At 43.6% G+C, this 24,160-nt stretch overlaps 1 protein-coding gene and 1 long non-coding RNA gene across 7 annotated transcripts in view; one reads left to right on the plus strand and one right to left on the minus strand.

Annotated features, from left to right (window-relative positions):
- Positions 1-6,380: 6,380 nt before the first annotated feature.
- The window catches only part of STK31 (serine/threonine kinase 31), a 112,765-nt gene continuing 94,985 nt past the window's right edge, over positions 6,381-24,160 (minus strand). For 4 of the 6 annotated variants that reach the window (XM_045008126.1, XM_045008131.1, XM_045008125.1 and 1 more), the window contains 2 exons: positions 19,878-19,946; positions 6,381-8,225 (listed from right to left, as the gene is read on the minus strand). In XM_045008126.1, coding sequence (XP_044864061.1) covers positions 7,998-8,225; positions 19,878-19,946 — 297 coding nt within the window. In that variant the 3' untranslated portion in view covers positions 6,381-7,997. The remainder of the gene's footprint in view (positions 8,226-19,877; positions 19,947-24,160) is intronic. The other 2 variants (XM_045008129.1, XM_045008130.1) reach the window with 2 other exon arrangements.
- LOC123365353 lies at positions 16,175-22,603 on the plus strand. The gene is made up of 3 exons (XR_006577537.1): positions 16,175-16,942; positions 19,001-19,169; positions 22,092-22,603. It is a non-coding gene; the product is annotated as an uncharacterized LOC123365353 (long non-coding RNA).

Consider the following 24,160-nt stretch of genomic DNA (forward strand, 5'->3'; position numbering starts at 1 on the left):
AGTTGAGGTGTTTCTCAAATTTAATGCTATGTTGTATATCTCATGTTATTAAACATTTTCTGCTATACCGAGACTCTGTGCTTGTGAGAGGGGAAATATTGCCTCTCTGAGGTGCCCAGGGGTGTGTGTAAGATTTTCCCAGGTCACTGGGTAGGGGCTCAAGCTGGTTTGCATTACGTTGTAGGGAAGGGACCCCCTATGTGTGAACCTGGCCCTTGCTGTTATCAATTCGGCCTGGAAGAAGGGTTACAGGTAAAAGTAGTGAATACAGCAATGCTTAAGGTTCCCATTAACCCCTGCATGTGAAAAGGAATCATTTTCAGTTACTGTTTAGGACGCTAAGGTATTTGAAAATGACAGAACAAACAGGGCCTTTCCTTCTACCCTTTCTTTGTTTAACACTTCCCCACCCCCACTCCCACCCTTGAGTATTTCAAGCTTTGATTTTTAGACCTCCTGAAAATGAAAGACTAATAGCACTGGTTCAGGCCAAAGATAATAGTTCAAAATATGTTATAATTGACCTCTTCTGGAACGCTTGGCAAATCATTCCATTTAGAAATCATTCTGTTTGTATATCTTATTCTGTTTGTGCTGGGTTTTTATTTTTATGTGGCTACTAGGGACAGTTTAATAAAAAATAGGATGCAGGTTTCTCAGAAGTTCCTCTCCTGCTGTTCATTCCCCACCTGAAGTCAATTGTGACTAGAGCATCATAACCATCTCTCTGGCAGATAGTTATGCTGTCACAAACAAGCTAGTTATATCAAGGGGGGAGGGGGGGAGGGGGAATCAACAGCAGAGGCTGATGACCGAAGTAAAAAAAGACCTTTTCATATAAAATATACTTCGTAGTAAAGAAAGGGAATACAAACAGTAAATATTCTAATAGCTTCTCTCTTGGGACAGAGCTTAGTCTCTGCTTTGATGACTCTTCCCAGTCTTTTCTGTCCTGTGATCATATTGCTGGATGGTGAAATAGTGATTCAGATGCAGCCCTGCTCCCAATGTGACTACTCATTGCAAGATGGTGGGTTTTTTGACAATTCTCCCCCATGGGAGATTTGATATGCAGGCAGAATGGCCTATAAATAGAATACTTCCCTAAAAGATTTCCATGAGGCAACAGGGGGTGTTTTAGGCACTGCATCAAAACAAGGCACAATATATTACTAATCAAATATCCATAAAATTCTGGCCACAGAAGACAGTTATTACTTGTAGCCAGTCATTTGATAACTCAAGAAAACAGACCTCTGTAAAGTAAATTAAAATGCTGTAAAACTGATTTACAAATATATCAATTGTTCAGTCTTATTCAGTGTCTTTACTAAAGTCATCCTGTTGGGCAGGATGTAACATTCAGAGAGATCAGATCTGTGCAAATGTCAGTCTGCCTTTGAGACAACACAAGTCAAACAAACATTCAGTTACTAATAAGAGTAAGAAGCTAGACTTAGCTTAGGCTTTTCAGGGCTGTGACTGTCTCTCCTGATGTGTTTGAAAAGCACCTAGAAGACTGTGGGTGAAATCCACATTCTAAAAAACAAACAAACAATTTTGGTTTAAATTAAGGGATGATGGCCTACCTAGCTAAAAGGTTACTGGGGCAATTATTCAAATACATGGTTTTGCATACATCTCTGACAGACAAAAACTTGCACAAATGGCAACTTGCACAAATGAGAGTGAGCTGCTGTGCTACGTTTTTATTTATTGAAATGAGTGAAAGACACAAAGGTCTTGGCCAGAGTAGCTGGCATTTTGTGGATCATTTCACAGTTAACACAGAAGTCATTCTAATTGCATAGTTCAATCACGAATTCATATCTCATCGCTGGAATGGATGGGAAAAGTGGTATGAAATTAAAAAAGTAAAAATAAATCCTACAACAGAATTTGAATTCACAATGTACACATATATAGGGTACAGTTTGAGCTGCACTAAATGTCACCAAACACATGATAGCAGATGGTCCTGGCTGTATTTTATAAAACTAGGTTGGTTTCAGTGTAAAGTTACTTTTTGCTGGCACTCTATGATTACGTTGTTACTTCTGGCTATCAAGGTGTCTGCCAGTGCCTACAGCTAATCCTCCAAGGCATTAAATTTATATAACAGATTTATATTAGCATAATCTTAGAAGCTTAAAGGAAGGAAACATACTGACTTTATAAACCTGCCAGAAATATACACACACACACTATAGACTTACCATGTCTGCCCCCAAAAAGTTTACCTTACTTCCCACCCCACTCTATCCTGGGATCCAGAAAAAGCAGGGTGCAGCCCATGGCAGATGCTTCTCCTGAATGTAGTTTTCACTTTTACAATTAAAAACAGAGGCCATAATTTTCCAAAGTGACAAGTGATTTTGGTTGGCTCCATTTTTGGGTGTCTAACTTTCTAATTTGAGACACCTTAAAGGGAGTCTGATTATCAGAGAACAGGTACTTGCTATCTTTAAGGCATCTCAAGTTGCCTTAAAAATCTAGTCGATAGTCACTTTTGAAAATCTTAGGACAAGTGTGAATCAACAGAGTGAGACAGAATATTTTATTTACTTAAAATTTAAGATATTAGAATCTGCTAATCAAGGGTCCATCTGCACTTTTTCTGCAGTGCAGACTTAGCATTAAACCAAATGTGGACTGCTCCCAGCTTAGATCTCCACTGGCTTCTTTTACATGCTGCTGCCATGCCAATCACTAGTAATAACCCATTTGAGCAGGTGTAAAAACAACAAGGTTTAAAAATTTTAACAAGACATTTTAAAATTTAATTAAGGAGATCAGTCACTCTGTGCTCTGGAAATAAAGTTGTTTTAATTGAAAATGCCTTGCTGTCCCTGGAAACTGCTATTTTTGAAGAGGTTTACTGAGTGACTATATGAAAGCTGGACAGATTTACTGGGTACACAAAGGAGCAGGTGAGAACCAAATTCTCTCTTGCCAACAGAGCTGCACACAATACAGTTTTACCATCCTGTAGCTGAGCTATTTATCTGATGACACACCAAAAAAAGAAATGAACAAACTTATGAATCATAAAATGATACTAACTGCAGTGGATGATGCAATCCATGACTCACACTACTAAGATTACCATGTTCCAAATTACACTACTTGCATCTTTTATGTGTTCCTTTGCTGCTAGTATAATTTGTAGTTACCACCAATTAAATGACAGCCATAAATGGAACTCCTAAAAGATAAAAATGAATCGTGATGTTCAACAAAATAGCAAATAAAACTGTCAAAAGATTAACTTTGAACTGTACCTCAGAGCAGTTATAAAGACCTCAAGGTATTAACAGAACAGATAGGTCTGCCGATGCTTTTTGACTAGAAATGTTTTACATTTCCAATAATTTGTTGAGTTCAGCAGTTTGGCTCTTCTGGCAGCAATAAAATGCAGATTCTCACCACGGAGTTCTTGTGAAGGGAAAAAGGATAACTCCTGGGGAATGAACGGCCATCGTAAGATCATCACACCTTCAGAGAGTAACATTTGGCTGTGCATTAAAAGCCTCTGTTATGATGAGTTGCTTAAAAATACATTTCAGTGCATATTTCCCAATCTCACTATCAAAAGCTATATCTCCTATTTTAGGGGAACTTTTATAAAAATGGCAATACTAGGAAGGAACGAAAGGTATTACGAACCCAACTACTGTGTACAGGTACCCAGGGTCTCCTCTGGTGCCACACAGCAAGCACTGGGTAAGGAGGCTATGAACAAAGGAGGTTTGAACTTTACAACCCCCATTTTTATTTTAAGGTTAGTGGCTTCTATACTATGAGGTGTGTCATAACACAGGCATAGCACCACATACAGTGCATATCCATCCCATGCTGAAGGCCCGTCTCTCATGAAATCAGTCTACTATTTACCAACTAGGCCAGACAGCCATCTAAACAATGAATCAGAAATCCACCGATCATTTGTACATTTAACTCCTTCACCATTGTATTCGGTAGCTGCATTCCTGAGATATGTGACAAGCTAAGCAAATAGAGGCAGCTCAAAGTGATGGACAGCACCACTCATTTTGGTCTATGCAACAGGGACATCTGACAGGACAAAGTATAGAATGAAATACTGAAATATAATGGGGTGAAGAAAAAATCAATGGTATCACAACTACTGCACCAAGGGCTGCATTAGCAACTTGCCAGGAGCCCAAGAGTTGCATCTAATTTCTATATTCTCACACACAAGTAATGCCAACCTTCCCATATTTTACTGGGATCTTAAGTGAAAAAAATAGATACATTTCACTTAACATTTCAATGTGAGCAATGCCCTGGTGGTTTGGTTAACAGAATTCTGTAAATACACAGTGCTTTAAAATGAGAGGGAGAAGGAGAGAGAGAGAGAAGTGGAGGTTACTTACTGTAAATGGAAGTTCTTTGAGATATGTGGTCCCTGTCTGTATTCCACACATGGGTATGCAAGTTTACCATATGTCCAAGTTGGGAAGTTCTTCAAGCAGTGACTGTTGGCCTGCACATGTGCAGTGGCTTTGCACGTGCTCCCAACTGAAGATATAAGAGGCAGCACAGGCCGACATCTCTCCAGTTTCTCTTCTTACCACAAATCCAACAGGATTCAAAGCAGAGGGGATGGAGGGTGGGTAGTGGAATACAGAGAGGGATGACATATCTCAAAAAACCTCCAATTACAGTAAGTACCCTCCACTTCTTCTTCTTCAAGTCACAATTATGGCCCTGACGGTGCGAGGGGTGATAGGAACTCCCACTATGACCTTTTCTGGTTCGACCACTAAGTTAATAAGGGTGACAACTTTGGTAGGAATGACCTACCGTGGAGCTGATATCTGAGATTGCATCTGAATTTCTTTTTGTAATGAATTGCTAACAAAAAAATTCTCACACACAAGTAATGCCAACCTTCCCATATTTTGTTTTGGTTCTATTTCAGATCTGATTCTATTGCTGAGTGGTCAGATTGGTCTGCTCACTGGGGATTAGCAGACAGGTACTTTATTCTGGAGATTCCTATCTTGAGCTCCAGAATCTGTGATTTCATGTAGAAAATAAAGTCAGAGATTAAACTGGGGGGTGGGGGGGGGGAATAAATAAAAAAGGAGAGAGAAAACAAAAAGACAAAACAAGAACAATAATATTCTCCCATAAACTAAGTTCCACTTAGCCAAGATGACAAAAACGAGATGCCACTCTCACTAGATTGTGAAAAAGTTCTAATATGATTATGCACACCGGTGAGCTTATTAGGCATAGCTTTTTCTTGATTGGGTAAAAATGTTAAGGCAGGTGTCATCAGGTGGTGCTGTTACACAGTCTTCCAAGTTCTTCTTAATGTGCAAGCAAATGTTCAGTCTTGGGAAGACATGCTATGTATTACTTTTTATTATGCAAGGTTCTTTGCAGAGGGACTGAGGAAGCAGCAGAAGTCTTTGCTCTCTGCCTAGGTCTGACGGAAGTCAATTCTTGAGGCAGAACTGCTTTCTGAGACCAGGGCACTCGTGACAGATTGAGATTTCTGGAAGAAAAGATTACAGCATCCTGTCCCAGGATTGGTGTATGTGTTTAAATAGAACAAGTCACATTTAGAATATACTCAGACTCCACATCAGTGGGATGCAGACCCAACAACAGCTTTCACAATAAGTAGTGGTATTCTTACAAGTACCACTCCTCATGGTGCCAGAATGAGATGTTATGCACAGTAGATTGATAACACCATCCTTCCTCTACTCTCTTACATGCTTTGTTCATTAGTGAACTAGTTAATGACATTTAAATTATCATTAGGCATTGGTGCTAACTTTCATTAAAACAAACAGGAACAGATTCCCTTTTTTCAGAGCTATTGTTTCAGGCTCTCTGCAAACTCCAGCATCACTACATTGGTTACATTTGGTTCATATTTTAAAGGTTTTCTTCACAACCACAGGGCTAGTAATTTTTTTATTCAAGATGCGAGCTTTAGATTGTAAGTTCTTTGAGGAACAGACCATCTTTTGGTTCATGTTTGTACAGCACCTCGCCCAACAGGGTCCTTCTTCATGATTGGGGCTCCTAGGTGAACCATAGTATAAGCAACAACAAGATTACAGTTTAGATTCTAGGGCACAAGAAAGCATGCTGGGGGGAGTTGTGTATACTATACCTCCCCAACCTGAACCTTCAACGCAGTAAAACCCAAATATTAGGTTAGCTCTCTAGATGATGCTTACTGTTGCATTTATTTAAAACATAGCCCTGAAATAATTAAAGCTTTACTGAACAATATGAAAGTACTGATTTTAAAATGTTGTATATTTTATTGTTTTTTACTCTAATGATAATGCACATTTTAATATACTATGCATCTGTGACTTTTTTGTAATCAAAATTAATTTGTCAACCTTAAACAATTTTAAAACCAAAACCACTTTACAAAGATTTTGCTATCACTAATTTTTATTATAGATACAAATATCTGAAAATCAGAGTCCTCTAATCAGAAAAATAAGACATTTTAATAAAATATTCTATAACAAAACAAAGTCCAAAAAACAAATCAAATGTCATTTAAAGCTGAAATACCACCTCCAGCAAAACATTAACGTTACAGAAGCAATTCCAAGACTGCATCTTAAGTCCAGCATTGACTGTATCACTGTATGAAACTTCCGAGTCTTTCCCCAAAACAAAAAACACAACACTGTACATTCTTCAAATGGTAATGGCCTATTACAGCAATTCTGTTAAAAGTTCCCCTACACACACTAGTCTCCGGCTAAAACGCTGTCCAAGAGCAACATCACCAGTCAAGAGCAACACCCTGTGGCCAGATATATTCTTACAGGAATTATGTCTCTGGTCCCTTTTCTTTTCCACTGCTGCTCCCTCCTTCCCATTTCGGTCTCCAAATATGCTACTGAATGAAAGAGTGACTCAGCAGTGGCCTCAATTAACATGTAAGTCAGGAGTGACTTCTTGCACCCCAGTAGTTATAAATAGACTTGTTTCAAATTTTGCATAATACTTTTGGAGTTTTTATTCTTTTGTTCCTTCAAACAACCCTACCCTCTCCCCAGGGTGAAAATCTGCAGAATATATTTAGACAAACATTCAGAAATCTTATTTATGTTTGTCAGGGATCAAAACCTGAAAGATACTAAATGATTTCCTATAAAAAACACCCCCCGACACACACACTTTTATAAACAGACAAGCAAGATTTTCTTGCGATAACAAGGCCTGGTATTTTATTTATCAGACAGGTGGCATAGTGGCAGCACTGCAAAGATGAGACAAACACAATATCCTTGGCCTTTTGCCAACTGAGTCAGAAGGGCTCAAACATACCTTGCTTGGACTCTGGGGAGGGAAAATAGGCTTGTTAGCTCTCTTCACTTAGTACATTCTGCTGACCAGTTCTCAAGGCACCACGGGTGTTTTTTGTCTTAGAGGCAGCTGCTGTTGGAATACGTGCCTGGCTATCTGACAAAACACATCACTGGCCACTCAGTAAGAGCAGCAGTCATCTATTTTAACAGAAACATCTTGGAAGGGAACAGAGCAAGAGATGGGGTAAGAGGAAGAGGATAGCGGGCATGAAAAGGAGTCATGATGCCACATATCTGATCTCCTGGTATCTGGCTAACAGCTCTACCACCAGTAGATAACATCTCCTCGAAAGATCCTCAGAATGGTCAAAATGAAAAAGCAAAGCCTTGATAAACTTAAGTGCATTTCTCCTTGCTACTGCCTCAATTAGCATCATCATGCTCTTAACTTCAAACAGTTATTCAGAAACATACTTTTTTAAAAGAAATCCCAACGAAGGGACCACACCTGTAATTACACAAAAATGGTTAGGCTTACCAAACCCTTTTATATTTTAAATATTTGAGCGTAGGACAACTACTTTCAGATCACTTGTAACATTTTCTTTTCTTTTTTTTTTTAGAACTCAAACAAAATAAAAATAACTGAAGCAAATGGCTGGCGAGTCCTCTGGCCTACTGAGAAGGGTCCATCTCCTCCTCATCATCTGTCTTGTTGTCAGAACTGATTATGACCTCGCCTTTTTCCTCTGCCTTTTCACATTCAAGTTCTTCACCAGGTTCATTCTGTGGTGGAGCTGGGATCACATCAGGCAACAAGAAACAGTCATCATTCAGCACTTGCTCAGCTGTCATTCTGTTACTGCAGATCAGATTCAAGAGTAGAGATTTAACCTTATCATCCTAAGAGAAAACAAAAGGGAAGAGGGAGGGGAAAGCGAGTGAAAAGAGTTTTACTTAGCAGGAGAAACACGCAGGCCTCCAACTCCATAAAGGCCCATTAACAAGTCAAATATTTCCTCAATGCTTCTTCCAAGTACTTGGAGCCCAGAAATATTACACATGCAAAAAAGAAGTGATGACCTAATAGAATTCCAATACTGAGCACATTGAACGGAGGTGGTACTTGTTAACAACAACAAGCACTGTTAATCTTTTAACGCACACTCAGGCAATGGCTTCAGTAACATGTCATGGTCCACAGTGCCAGTTCCCTCAGCCATTATAAATGGATGATTTCAACTGTTTTTATTTGCCATCATTGGGGAAATCCTGAACACCAGTAGGACAATTAAAAGGTCAATTAAAACTGTCTTGTGCCCTGCACTACACTCATTTTAGTTACTGTAATTTTTGTCAGGCTCAAGATTTACTTTTCCACTTGTTAGTCCCAACTCTGACAGATAAAGAAAAAATGGAAAGTAAACCAACAGAGGCTAAATTTATCATCAGCCCTTCGTTTATACCTTAAAATATTGGACTCTACAGTCCGAAAGCTTAATGCATTAAAAGTGCTGGAAAATGAAAAACACAATAAGTTGCTGAGGAATAGAATAGAGTTCTCGGTTTGAGCAAGAGGCCTAAAAAACACAGATCCCTGTGAATTGATTTGAGAACTAGATTCTGAAAATGCTCAGACACACTGTAAAAGAGAACCACTTCTATAAAGGCTAGTGTTTGGCATTCTCCCCAAGTTAGCACCATCTTTAGCTAGCTTTAATAAAGGAGAGAATACTGAAACACTTGTCTCTCTCATTTCCCCCCACCTAGTACAGAGGACTTCTTTTTCTGTTGGATCTGCTTCACAGCTGCTGTGACAGATAGGAGCGCACGCCAGTGGTCAGACAAGGGGACTAAACCAAGGATCCTGGATTCGATTCCCATCTCTTCCACTGACTAGCAGGATGAGATGGGAGAATTAACCTCTCTGTCTTACTTGTCAAATGGGCATGTTGCTGACCTCAAAGGTGCATGAGGTTAAATAATGTTTACAAAGCACTTGAAATCCTTGCATGAAAGTCTCTACAGAAGTGAAAAGTGTAACTGTATTTATACATTTGTTTTTCATCGTGCTACATGACTATGAAACTGTTTTTGTAGAATGAAAAAAATAATATTAAAAGGGTGATTTGACGATTAACTATTTAATAGCTTGGGGGAGGGATAGCTCAGTGGTTTGAGCATTGGCCTGCTAAACCCAGGGTTGTGAGTTCAATCTTTGAGGGGGCCATTTGGGGATTGGTCCTGCTTTGAGCAGGGGGTTGGACTAGATGATCTCCTGAGGTCCCTTCCAACCCTAATAATCTATGATTCTATGAATTATGTTTGGATATTTGAAATTCACAACACTAAGTGCCAATGAAGGAACACATGATCATTTTTAATTGGAAATGAAGGTTACTTACCTGTAACCAGAGTTCTTCGAGATGGCGCTGCATATTCACACTCATGGGTACTTGCCACCTTGTGGTGTCTTGCAGTAGACCCCTTTTCTAGCAGCTAGAGCAGTGTTTCTCAACCTTTTTGATACCAGGGACCAGCTTGCTGCCTTCCTAAGCTGTGTCAGGGAAATCTCAGGGACCAGCAAGGAGGCTGCCATGGACCAATCGTTGAAAAACACTGAGCTAGAGCACTCTTGTACCCCGCCCCTTCCAACACACTGAGGATGAGGCTCTGAAGGGGGCGGATTAATATAAAAATCAGACCCCACCTTCCGTAAGAACTGAGGATCAAGTCTAAGGACTACTTTATCCTCAGGAAAAGTAGTAAAACATGGATCAGCTGACATAATGGCTATAACAAAGGCCATTTTGATATATAAATGATAAAATGAACACTTAGCCAATGGTTCAAATGGAGATTTTACCAATGTGATCAAAACCAAACTGAGGTTCCAAGAAAGGACAGGGTCTCTCTCTAACAAGAGGATACACATTTGATAAACCTTTCATAAACTTTTTAACTGAAGCATGAACAAACAATGATCTATCATCAACTAAAGTATGATATGGGGACATGGCTGCCAATAGACCTTTTAATGAGGAGTTAAACAACCCTTGATTTTCTTAGTATAGTGAGTATTCCAGGACACAAGGAATGGAAGCCAATATAGAATAATCAGACTTCTTCTACATCAATATCTGAAACCTGGGCCACTTTAGGCAATAACAGTTTCCAGTGGATCATTTTCCAGCATTAACTAGTATGTTCTGTACAGATGGGGAACATGACTGCTCAAGAGCAGAGTCAAAGTCCAATTGCCCACACGATGAAGTGAAGGGACGTGGGTCTCGGTGAAAAACCCTGCCCACTCCTGGAACAGGAGGTCTGGAGATAGAGGGAGGAATATGAAGCCTCCAATGGACAACTGAAGAAGACCAGTCAACCACCACTGACATAGCCAAGCCAGGGCAAGGAGTATTATCTTTGCTTTCTCCTGACATATCTTCTTTATCAGCTAACCCTAAACCTCGTCCCCCTTTACAGCCTTGCCCTCAGTACATCGGGACGCTGACACTGCTATAAGAGGGTTCTACAATAAGGTGGCACACTACCCATAAATGAGAATATGTAGGGCCAGCTGAAGAAGAATATACTGACACTCCTGGTACCAAGGGAACTAAACATTAATCCCAAACAGATATTGCTTTAGACACTCTTCAGACGCACTAAGCATTTTGTTTACAGTTTTAATATTTTTTCTAACTTGTTTGCCTATATTTTATTAAAAGTTTTTAGTGCTTATAAAACTGGAAGCTGAACTATATAAAACAGTTACTCACCTTTGTAACTGTTGTTCTTCTTCGAGATGTGTTGCTCAGATCCATTCCAATTTGGTGTGCGAGCATTACGTGCACGGCCGTCGGAGAATTTTTACCGTAGCAACACCCGGTGGGTTGGCTGTGGAGCCCCCTGGAGTAGTGCCTTCATGGCTCTCAATATATACCCCAGCCAACCCAGCGCCTCCTCAGTTCCTTCTTACCACCAGTGACAGTCATTGGAACTGTGAAGATCTGCTTCACTGGTCTCCACTCTCCCTAGCATTTACAGTTTTGAGTTTATAATAGTTCATAGTTGATAGTTACAGTTAGTTAGTATTAGTGGGTTGGGGGGTTTTCTCCTCCTTCCCAATTTTCTATTGGGCTCATGCCCAAAGCTCCGGGATTCAAGCCCTGAGGTTCCTGTTCAAAGCCCATGCCAACGGGCGACCCTCACAACTCTTGCCTAAAGTGTCTGGAGAAGTCTCATCAAGCAGACAAGTGCAGGATCTGCAAGGGTTTTCGTCCCTGGACCAAGAAGGAGCAGGACTTTCATCTCAAACAGCTCCTTATGGAGGCGGCTCTTAGCCCTCAACCTCCTGTGGCGCGCCAAGATCCGGCACCAAGCACCTCGGTGCGCAGCACTCCGGCACTGCGGTTGGACTCTGACTGAGACTTGCGGCATCGACGCTCCCTGGCACGGCAGCCAGCACCATCGACCCAGCACTGCTCCCACTCTCCTGCCCAGAAGTGACACCGGAAGCCAGAAAAGGCTGACCCACCTCCACAGAGGCAAGCCTCCTTGGAACCACCCCTGGAGGTACGTCCCACAGGGGAGCGCCTAGGGGCACAGTCTACAACCTCAGCACCATTGACTCCGGCCCCGGGAGGAGAGCCATTGAGTCCGGTGCCCCTGGACTCCCCAGTACGCAGCGCAGTCGAGGTCCAGGTGCCATCCACTCCGGATACCTTTGCGGTTGCGAGGAACCTTATTTCCATGATAGCATCGGCATCCCCTCAGCCTCGTGCGGTACCTGCACGTGCGGCTCCATCCCGAGGCAAGCCGGCCCTGATCTACCCGTCGGCACCGTCAGTCGAGCCACGGCACCAATCTCGTTCTTGGTACCGCTCCCGCTCCCAGTCCCGGCATCGCTCTCCTTCGCAGCATTGGTTGTACTCGCTGCACCAGTCCCAGCACCACTCTGCCCACCGGTCACCATCGAAGAGCAGATCCCGGACCCAACGCCACTCATTGTCTAGACCCAGTTCCAGATCCAGGCACCGTTCCAGGTCCCGGCACCACTCCCCAGCGTCGCAGCACCGTTCACCATCGCCGTGACCCAGTGCAGACCCACTCGGCACCTCCATGGCTTTCCCGTTCCATTTCCCATTCTTCGTGATCGGAGGCAGGGTTGCGCTTCTCAGACTGCCGCTGTGTGGACCATGGCCATGCACAGGAGCAGGGTCCTGCTCAAGGGCCCACCCAATGGCCGTTCTGGACGCCCTCGGTGTACCACCAAGCCCAGGGTGCTCCGTCTGGGGTTTCTTGCTCAGCCCCCTCTGAGCCACGAGTGCCAAAGACTTCCGCCACTTGGCCTACCCCAGGAGGCATGGAGATTGTGGTGGTTCCACTACACAACCTCCTCCAACACCAGTTCCTGCTCCAGGCCCTGAGGTCGCTGGCACAGGACAGCTGGGCCCAGTTCAGCAAGAGGCCCTAGATAACCCTCTCCCCCCGTGGCCTCTTCCTCATCACCCGATGAGGCGGTGGCAGGCACTGCAGTCTCGGGTCCCCCTCCCATAGACCTCCGTGCCAACCAGGACCTCCTGCGCAGGTTGGCCCGCAATATGAACTTGCAAGCGTAGAAAGTGGTAGAGGTGGAGGACCCAGTGGTGGATATTCTGCCAGCGTAAGGATATCAGTTGAGGTCAAGTTTTGTCAAATAAGTATCTATATAGTATCCCATCTCTAGCTTCCGCTTCCTTCTTGTGGCCAGCTAATAACATTCATCAATGACAATTTTTTTTATGGTAAGATAAGAAGTGATTTCGCTCCTTTGGGGTGAGACTGTGATGGTAAGGAAAGTATGAATCCTTCATGAGTCTGTGGATGGGTATATGAGACTATTCTGAATAAACTGATTATAGATAAGCCCTTAAAACCAAAATGGATTTTCCAGAGGACTGAGAGAGGCTCCCAGAAAGAATCAACCGACATACGAGAAATTTGTTTAAAAACCGATACTAACCTTCCATAACTGTTGTTCTTCAAGATGTGCTGCTCATGTCTATTCTAATGTGTGCGTCATCTCCACTGCTACTAGAAAGTTTTTCCCTCAGTGGTATCCGTCGAATTGGCAATGGTGCCGTCTGCAGTCGTGCCCTCATAGCACCAATATATAGAGTCCTGCTTCCCCCTCAGTTCTTTCTTGTCGGCCAACTCTGACAGAGGAGTAGGAGGGTGTTTTTTTTTTCTTTGAGTGCTTCTCATGTCCATTCCAATGTAGGTGACTCCCAAGCAGATGTAGGAGGACGGTTCAGAGTTCAACAACAAGCAGACTGTAGCACTGCTCTGCCAAATCCAGCATCATCTCTGGCTTGCTGAGTGATGGCATAGTAAGCTGCAAAGGTGCAGACCAAAGACCATATTGTTGCTCTACAGATATCTTGGATGGGAACCTGTGCCATGAATGCAGCTGAAGATGCTTGGGCCTTTGTGGAATGTGCCGTCAGGACCAGAGCATGGACTTTCAGCACGTTGCAGCACACGCAGATACAAGAAGTGATCCATGATTAAATTATCTGAGTTGAGACAGAGGCCTTTCATCCTGTCTGCCTCCGCCATGAAAAACTGAGTAGTTTCCTAAATGATTTAGTCCTTTCTATGTAAAAGGCAAGTGCTACCTGACATCCAATGAATGGAGCCTCTGTTCTTGGCTGTTGGCATGTGGCTATCGGTAGAAGACCAGAAAAAAAATGTCCTGATTGTTGTGGAATTGCAACACCACCTTTAGGAGAAGGGCTTGGTGAGGGTGCATTTGGACCTTATCCTTGAAGACGACCATGTATGGAGGATCTGAAGTAAGAGCCCTGATCTCTGAGACCCTTCTGGTCTAGGTGATGGCTACCAAGGGCTCCAATGGGGGATCACTGAATCTTAACAACATCAGGTTAAGGTCCCAGGGCAGGATCAGCCGTCTCACCTATGGGTACAACCTATCCAGCCCCTTGAGAAAGCAACTACCAGAGTGAGTTTGCAAAGATGGACCTGCTGTTCACCCATGGGTGAAAAGCTGAGATCACTGCCAGGTGGACTCTAATTGAAGATACTGATAGCCCTTGCTGCTTCAGGTGTAGCAAATAGTCCAAAATACACAGTACCAATGAATGCATGGGCGAGACCTCTTTCTGCGCTGACCAGATTGAGAACCTTTTCCATTTCACCAGATATGTGACCCAAGGGGATGGTTTTCTGCTCCCTAGAAAAACCTCTTGAACTGGACCTGAGCATACTACGTCCATGGGGTTCAGCCATGGAGCTTCCAGGCCACAAGATGGAGGAACTCAAGGTTCAGATGATGTAAACATCCGTAATCCCAGGAGATGACATCTGGAAAGAAGTAGGCTGACTGGTGCTTCCACTGAAAGGTCCAGAAGGGTGGTAAACCAGTGCTGGTGAGGCTAGGCCAGGGCAATCAGGATCAGATTCATGTCTTCCTCTCAGACCATCAGTAGGACCTTGTATATGAGAGGAAAGGGGAGGAATACATAGTAGAGATGGTCTCTCCAAGGGAGGAGAAACGCATCCATGAGAGGGCCCAACCTGTGAAGCAGGTCAACAGGGTGCTAAGCCCCTGCCCTGGGGGCTGCTGTGGAGCCTGCAGACTCAGAGCATGAACACGGTGGAAACTGCTCTTCCCCTCCTCGCCTTAGCTGAGGGGGCAGAGAGGATTCACTGTACCAGCACTATGTGGGGCTTTGGCACGTGTGGGGCTAGGGTCCTCCTGGCCAGTGCCCCAGGCCGGAGGGTTTGGGCTTTCCTGGGGCACCGACCCAGCCAGAGGCAGTGGGGAAAGGAAGGAGCCTGCTGGCCAGGCTGCTGGTGAGCTGAGCGCTCTGACCAGGGGCTAGTTCTCCACACAGTGCTGGGAGCGGGACGGGCGAAGGGGCAAAGCAGGGAGAGGACAGCGAAAGGGGGAGCATGTAAAGGGCCGATCAGTGGGCAGCAGAGGTGACACGGAACTGGCTGCCAGCTGGTGCCTGCCCGCACTAACCAGCCACCACAGCTCACAGTGCACAGCAGCCAGCACTAGCCAGAAACGGGACAGGGCCCTGTTCGCTGAGAGCTGGCACGCAGCAGCGGCTGCACCGATGGACTGGCAGGAGGAACGGCCAGCCCCGCACACTGCATCTTCGCCCCGCCACCAGCCTTGCACACCCACCCCCATCGTCAGCCACTGGACCCCCCCACTCGCCACTGGTGGGTGGGCGGTTGGCAAGCAGGGATCCAGCCAGCAGCAGGACTCGCCAGAACTGATGGAGGGTAGACAGAAAAATACGGGACAATTTGCCCATTTTTTATGAAAATATTGGGACACCCGCAGGAGGGCTTAAATATGGGACTGTCCCTTTAAAAATGGGATGTCTGGTCACCCAAAGCCTGCTTAGACCCCAACAATAGTCTGGCAGGATCAGGCCCCTGGTCCAACAAGGACTGAGTAGGAGGAGGCCTCTTCTTATAGCTCCTACCCCACCTCTTATGGAAACCCTGCCTCAGTTGGGGCTGGTAGAAATAGGGCAATGGTTGGGGCTTGAAGTGTTTCCTCGATAGGGCCAGGGTGTGTAGCTCTAGGGACTTCAGCGTGGCCCTCAAATCCTTCCAAGTTATGAAGTTTAGAGCCAGTCTGTTCTGAAAAAAGAGAGACGTGTCTTGAAGATTGATGCCGGGCTCGCTACCAGGCCTTGGTTCCTGTACCAATGGCAGAGGGGCTGTACACTCTGACACAATGGAGTATGATCTCCTCATCTGTGACCTCTGGACTGGTTGGAACACCCAGGGATTCCAGAAAGGCCATTGCACAGGCATCTGTTCCTGTGCTGCCCAGGCCACTGGTGGGAACCTTGGGCTCACGTCGGACCAGTGTCAGATCACACGGAAAGTGTAAGATTCCGCCTCAGAGTTCGACTGCGAGCAGCTGCTTCTTGGCAACCACAGTGCAGTGGTATTAACTGGTGATGGGAGGGAGGTGATCAGTGCTGTGTTATTACCAGTTTCCCCTTCGACAGTAGCTGGGGCCTCGGCACTGTGGAGGTTCTCACCTCCGGTACCTATCACAATTGGTGGGGGAAAGCGGTATCCCTTGCTGCCTCGAACACCTCTGGCATGGATGGACGTACCGGGGCTGTACTCTGATGGCTCTCCCTCGGTGGGGAGTCCAACGGTACCGGACTTGATGGGTCTCTTCCCTGGGCTGGAATCAACGGTACCGAACTGGCAGCTGTTGAGTGCAAATGGCCCGGCACAAGTTGCACTCTGCCAATTTCCCTGAGACTGGCAGACCCCAGAGTTGGGGAACGCCCCTTTGTCCGTTTTCCTTTGCTTTTTCTTCGGCACCGGTGACTGGGAGTTGTGCCGGATGTCCCCTGGAGGCGTAAGCCTCTTCTGTGCTGGAGAACCCTGGCGGTGCCACAAGTCCCGGAATATGGATGAAGAGTTCTTCCTCGGTGCCGGTGAGGCCAAGCTGCACTACCCGTCTCTCAGAGGTAGAGGTGCTCAATGCCAAGACGGCTTAGCTCAGCTCTGAGGGGTGGAAAACCACCTCCATAATGAGGAATTTAAGTCTCTGGTCTTTGTCCTTTAAGGTACGGGGTTTGAACCCTTTACAAATCCTACAGCGCTCCCCATGGGTGGGCCTTCCCCAAGCACTTAGGGGAACTAAATTGGGGATCACTAATGGACATGGGCTTATGGTAAGACGCACATGGCTTAAACCCCGGGGACCGGGGTAACCATATTTACCAGGGTTCTAATCTAATAACTACTAAGTAACACTAAATTGTAAATCCTAGCTACTATAATTAACTATATACGTGGGGGGGGAGGCAAAATCCTCCGAGGAGAGTACTTGCGTGAATGCAAGGACAAGCAGAAGTTCCAGAGACCATCATGGGCAATAAGAAGAAACTCAGGGGGCAGCAGCTCGACAGGATGCTATATACCGGCACGATGAGGGTGCAACTCCAAGGGGCACCAAAGCTGACCCAATGGATACCACTGAGGGAAAAACTTGCCGGCAGCGGTGCATGCGGTGCACACCTTCATTGGAATGGACATGAGCAAGCACTCCAAGTTTTCTTACTGAAATTCTTGGAATCCAAGAGCAGCATAGATTGCCCCCTGGACTCAGATGCTTCATGTACAAAACACGGAAAGAACAAATCTCAAACTACCAATGATAATATACTGATTGGAACAATATAGCCTGGTGCATTCTAATTTATTCACTGATGAAAGGAAATCTTGCTCTCTAACAGTTAAAAACTATAAAAGGAAATTATACATTACTAGTCCCAACAAGGATTCTTCATTGTTTTTGGGTAGAAAAAGCATTTCTTCACATCTCCAAATGTATTTAAACTACTGGATCAGAGAAGAAAAAGTTTGGCAAGCTGGAATCAGTCATTTGAGTTTGGATCCACGTTAATTCGGAGTACATTTGATAAAATTAGTATTTTAGTACAGCGGAAATTATATGACAGCTACTGTTGACCCAGATGATGATGTTGATCTCCTGAGGATTTTGTTAATTCTGTTTTCCTGAAAAATTAGGTTTTTCTGTATGCCTTAAGTAGCAAGGGGGAAGTTAATTTTTTTCGGTATTTTAAGAATTAAACAATGTCACCGGTTTAAAGAGAGGCTGGAATGATTCTCCACTGCCTTGCACTCTGGATAGTCATTTATATCTGTGCAAAGTGACTGCAACATGATACAGAATCAGAATTCTCCACTCATACCTGTGGCAATGTTTTGCACAAATGCAAGTGATTATGCAAGGTGCATGATAGTGGATAATCATGCCTGCTATGTGTTGGACTGCAGACAGATTTCTTTATCCTGCTATGTTAGCCTTCCTGACATTGGGTGTTAGGTATTTCAGCAAACTCCCATTTCAAAGAGATTGTCTCCTCTAACATAACAATGAGCTGAAATATACATTGGGCAAATGGTTCTGGGTAAACTTTGGGGTTTGTTTTGCTTTTTAACTCCTAGGGCAGTCAGAACTGATACTTTCATGTGAAGTATTCAGTTTTGTTTTTGTCTTACAATATTGTTTTCACAACAGTCTAATCGTTTAACTTTTAATAAATCTGCACAGCTTTCACACGATATGCTAAACTTGTTAGTTTAAAGCAGGGGTCGGCAACCGGTGGCTCGCGGCTCACCAGGGTAAGCACCCTGGCGGGCCGGCCCGGTTTGTTTATCTGCCGCGTCGGCAAGTTCGGCCGATCGCGGCTCCCACTGGCCGCGGTTCGCGGTCCCAGGCCAATGCGGGAGGCAGGAAGCGGCGCGAGCCGAGGGATGTTCTGGCCGCGGCTTCCTGCCTCCCGCATTGGCCTGGGACCGCGAACCGCAGCCAGTGGGAGCCGCGATCGGCCAAACTTGCCGACGCGGCAGATAAACAAATCGGGCCGACCCGCCAGGGTGCTTACCCTGGCGAGCCGCGAGCCACCGGTTGCCGACCCCTGGTTTAAAGGATGGCTTCTCAGCCAAAGTGAGGGTTTTGTCATTATTCCACAGTTAATGTTTCACATTTGTAATAAACGTTGTATTGCTAGATGACTGTCACTTTTGTACATGTAATCATTGTATAAATATAATGTGAACTTTTTTTTTTTTTTTTTTTTACACTTTTTCTAAAGATGTGACAATGGCAAACAGGCTATTGTGAATTAGGCACAGGACTTTGCTGGGAGGTTGTTGAAGACTTTGGTAAAAACAAGTATTTGGGGAAACAAATGCATAGGAAAGAGTGAAAACAGAGGGACAGAAGGAAGGAGATCCATAAAACCTTAAATGGAACAGGGCCAGGTTAGTTCATAGACCACCTCTTCAATTCTAGTTTGCAGTTTTTCAAATAGATAGTAATGGTTTGTTAAAATTGACATTACCAATAAAACTGTTGAGTTCCTGTTTATGGCTAATATTAATGAAATACTAATTTAATATTCACATAAATTAGTGTGTGTTTGATAGTGACACCTAAATTACATGTGAAGGGCACAGAATAAGTGTTTGTAATAGCAATGAACATTTTTAAAAGATTAGGCAATTTCCAATAGAATTACGGGGTAATCTTTCAGCATTAACATAAGAACATACTTCTTAAAGCAGTCAGGAAGCCCTAAGGCCAAAATTTTCAAATGTAGGTGTTCAGCACCTCTGAAAAAATCAGATCCTTATTTAGGTGCATAATTTAAGGCATCCACATTTGAAAGTTTTGCCTTAAGCTTGTAAAATTGTATGCATGTAAACTAGCTTTACTAGATTAACACATTAGAGGCAAGTGGTTTATTTCTTGTGGAGAACAGGGTCAAATATGAAGAGAACTTCAGCCTCTTCCACCTTTTCAATAATGATTCCATTTGTGTATGCTATTGAGAATTCTTACAGCCCAAAGGTCAATTTAACATTTTATAAACATGGCATTTTAATCAAACATTTAATAAAACCAACTAAACAGCACTGGCCTGTATTCTGTCTCTCTCACTTAGCTGCCAGATAAGGAAGTTCACATACCATATTAAGTTCATCCACTTCAGGGGTTCCATTTTCCTTAATTTTAAATTCTTGGTCTCCAGCAAATAGCTGCAAGTTAAAAATACAATCCCTGCATAACTTCAAATATGACTGTATATGGTTCAGAGAAAAGAAATGAGAGTCTCATCTCTAAAGCATGCTAATATCTCACCTCTAGTTTTACAGAGGGGTAAAAACTGGGCAAGGAGATCTCTTTTTCCAAATGAAATGGGAATATTGGCTTTGGAAGAAAAGTCTCCAAAAATCTTAAGTACAGACTCACAGTATTGGAAAACCCAAAAGAGGGCTTCCAGGCCACCTACATTATTCATACAGATCTAATAACCACTAAAAATTTTATTTTTAGTATCCAAAGTAGATAAAGCCATCAGAGGCTTCAAGGGAAGTGAGCAGAGCCTTTTAAAAATGAGATTCAAACTCCAGAGTCAAGGATCTGGTTGTAGATGTACTACTAGAAGAAACCCTACTAGTATATTGTAAGATGATCAGCCCTGTCTGCCACCCCTCAGTCACACCTGTATCCTACCCAGAAGAGCAATAAGGTTCTTGTCATGACTGCCTTGTAAAAAATTCTAAACTATGACCAAAGGAGGCTTGTAGGAGAAACATCTTCAGACCAAGATGGAAACATATGTATACCAGGCCTATGAGCCTTTACTGTATGGAACAGTGCTTGAGCCCTGTCAAGATTCTTTCCCCACTCTGAACTTTAGGATACAGATGTGGGGACCTGCATGGACACTTCTAAGCTTAATTACCAGCTTAGATCTGGTATCGCTGCCACCATCCCCCAAGTACTACCTTTTTTTCCTTGGGTAGTCTTGAGAGACTTAACCAATTTCCTGGTGAACACAGATCCAAACCCCTTGGATCTTAAAACAAGGAGAAATTAACCATCCCCCCTCCTTTCTCCCACCAACTCCTGGTGGATCCAGATCCAACCCCCTTGGATCTAAAAACAAGGAAAAATCAATCAGGTATTAAGAAAAAGGCTTTTAATTAAAGAAAAGAAAGGTAAAAGAAAACCCTCTGGGAGAGATTAGCATACCAGCTACTCTCACAGACAACAGATTTAAAACACAGAGGATGTTCCCCTGGGCACAAATTTAGTTACACAAAAAATACCCAAATTTGATAATTCCCTTAACGGTATCAAGACAAGTTACAAAGAAAATAAACAAACCTATTTATTCCTTTCTAAAACTTACTACTCTGATAAGAGGCTGGTTCCTTGATCTTTTTCACTCTGGCTGAAACTGAAACTCTAAACAAAGGAAAACTTCGCTCCTTTCTTTTGAAACATCTTGTTCCCCCATTGGTTCCTCTGGTCAGGTGTCAGCTAGGCTAGGTGAACTTCTTAACCCTTTACAGAGTTAAGGGTTAATGCCTCTTTTACATCTGTTTATCACAAGCCCACAACTCTAAAACCTCATGGACCAAACTGAGAATGGCAACGTCTCAATTCTCAGTCATTGGCTGGTCCACGTCGCAAGAGCCTGAGGCCTTGGCTACACTTGCAAATTTGCAGCGCTGCAGCAGGGTGTGAAAACACACCCTCTCCAGCGCTGCAAATTGCGGCGCTGCAAAGCGCCAGTGTGGTCAAAGCCCCAGCGCTGGGAGCGCGGCTCCCAGCGCTGTATGTTATTCCCCACAGGGAGGTGGAGTACGGACAGCGCTGGGAGAGCTCTCTCCCAGCGCGGGCGCTTTGACTACACTTAGCGCTTCAAAGCGCTGCCGCGGCAGCGCTTTGAAGTGCAAGTGTAGCCAAAGCCTTAGAAATATTGACAATCTGACAATTTCTTTTAAAGTTTGCAGTAAAGTGCACAATACTGACTAAACAGAGACTTACCTCGCATCTGATGGCAAATAGCAATCTACAGTACTGATCAATGAGGGATATTACATCTTTTCTGCAGAGTCTGGGACAAAACCATGGCAGCTGTTTAATGCTGCACAGTATCAATGCATAAGAGTTTGTGCCAAACAATAAATACAACCTGTGATGCTGTATGATTGAATATGACCATTTATATAATCGATATAACCACAACTGTAACAAAACTTGTACAAAGTGTGTCATGTAAGATGAAAATGGAAAAGTTACAAGCTACCAAATATGATTATCCTGGTTAAATCCATATATCATCTTTATATCTAAAGTTCTGAATATTGGCTATTATTTGTATCTCAAAGGTGTTTGTTCCTGGATGACTCCTCTCAAATAGATTTACATCAAGGCTAGACACCTATGTGTTGATGGCCCATCAAGGACACTCAGTTCTCACAACGGGCTGTAGAAGAAACTCATCCCGCCCAGACAGCTCTCCCTGAAGATTCCTCAGACACCAAGGGGCCAATGGCCAACCTCTGTGACTCAGCAAAACATGTGACATGCTCATGTTACCCTGGAATCCATCTTGAGCCAGTAACTTTCCACAAAAGGGGCTATGGGCTTTGTTTGGGACAGTAAAAATTCCATGCAAATGGCAGAAGATATAAAAGACCCCTGAAACATCTTCATTTTGTCTCCATTTCCTGCTTTATTTCTCAGCACTGGATTTCTAACAAAGAAGCTTTAACCAAGGACCGATGACCCCCAATCATTCCAGAGAGACTTTTGCAAGCCGGCAGTTTATTTCATTACTGCTGTGATCCTGATCTATGAACACTGAAAATCACTTGCATGTCTATAATCCTTTAACCATTCAATAACTCTCTTCTTTTCCCTCTTTTTTATATTATTAAACCTTTAGTTTTAGCTACTAAAGGATTGGTATCAATGTGATTATAGAGTAAGATCTCAGTTATATATTGACCTGGCTATGTGGCTGATCCCTTGGGATTGGAAGGACTCTATATCTGATAAAACTGGTTTTCAGTAACCACTGGTCATAAAGTCCAGCGTCTGGGTGCTGAGCTAAGGGCTGGAATGCGTAAGGAGATTGCATTTTTGACCTATTGTGGTGATATTGTTATTGGCTTGGTATAATCTAATGATAGAATAACTACCAGTTTGGAATGAGTCTGCCCTATTTCTCAGCAATCTGTCCTGAATTTGACATTCTCAGCTGTGACCTAGTGAGATACGGTGACGCTACCATATCAATTTGAATTACAAGGGTGCAATTATATGATTACATGTGTATTAATCAATCTGGAATTTGGGCCGGAAACAGACATGTATCTACGGAACTGATGAGATTTCAGAGGGCTGCTACTGTCACATATTACAAACCTTTCTTTAGGTAGAGCCAGCCTTCACCTGCCAATTCTGCACCTCTTTATTCACTTTTCCTCCTCCTCCCATATTGGTCACTTTTTCCTGCCTCTTTCTAGGACCACTGGTACAGCTGCAGCTGTTAACCATGTTCCAATGTGTGCCACTCCTCAGCCCCCTGCTTCCCTCCCACACACACCTTTTTGCTTCACCCTGCCAGCCACCACTAACTCCTGCACCCACTAGGAACTCCCTAGCTCATTTTTCTTCAGCTATGAACAACATTTTAAAGTGGTTAGGGAATAGAAGGGTTTCTTTCCTTGTGAAAAGTACCAGGTGATTTCCCTCCCCCATACACAATCCCAGTGGCTATACAGGGCAAGGACACAGAATTTATAGTTCGCCAGGAAGAAACATCTCCAGTACCTAAGTGTTCTTTAGCAGCATTTCAGTGGCCACTGGCACTGCTTAGCAGTCAATGCTGGATAAAGGAAACAGTAGACGTTACCACTCCATTCTTAACTCCATCAATGAACCTCTTTCTAGAATACTGAGAAATAGGGGCAACACCTGCTTACATCAGCACTGAATTTAGGATTGAATTTATTTTGGCCTAAAGCTCGTGTTGCATTCTTTTTATTCTAAGAATGGTGAGTTTTGTATGAAAAATTCACATTACTACCTATACACAGGAATACATATACTTTAACCTATTTATTATGCCAAGCGCGCCCGGCCCTCGTATACTATGAAAACTCTTTTTCAACCACCTTTAGTGTGGCTTTAAACTACTGAAAACACACGAGCCCTATTGCATTAATAACTGTTTTATTACTGACAATGTTCAAATTTGGAAGGAACTGAGTGAGATCTTAAAAAAAAGAAATATGCAACGATGGAGTTAAATTACAAGCATTAAAAAAAAACCAATGGGACAAGCACTGTCTCCAGCTCATTTTCTTGCAAATATTCTCAATACTTGATACCAGGGTCAAACTTTAACTGCTGAAGAAGAGGAGTTGGTATGGACATGGACATCCAGCAA

Source organism: Mauremys mutica, chromosome 2, assembly GCF_020497125.1.
Source record: "Mauremys mutica isolate MM-2020 ecotype Southern chromosome 2, ASM2049712v1, whole genome shotgun sequence".
NCBI classification, from domain to species: Eukaryota; Metazoa; Chordata; order Testudines; family Geoemydidae; genus Mauremys; species Mauremys mutica.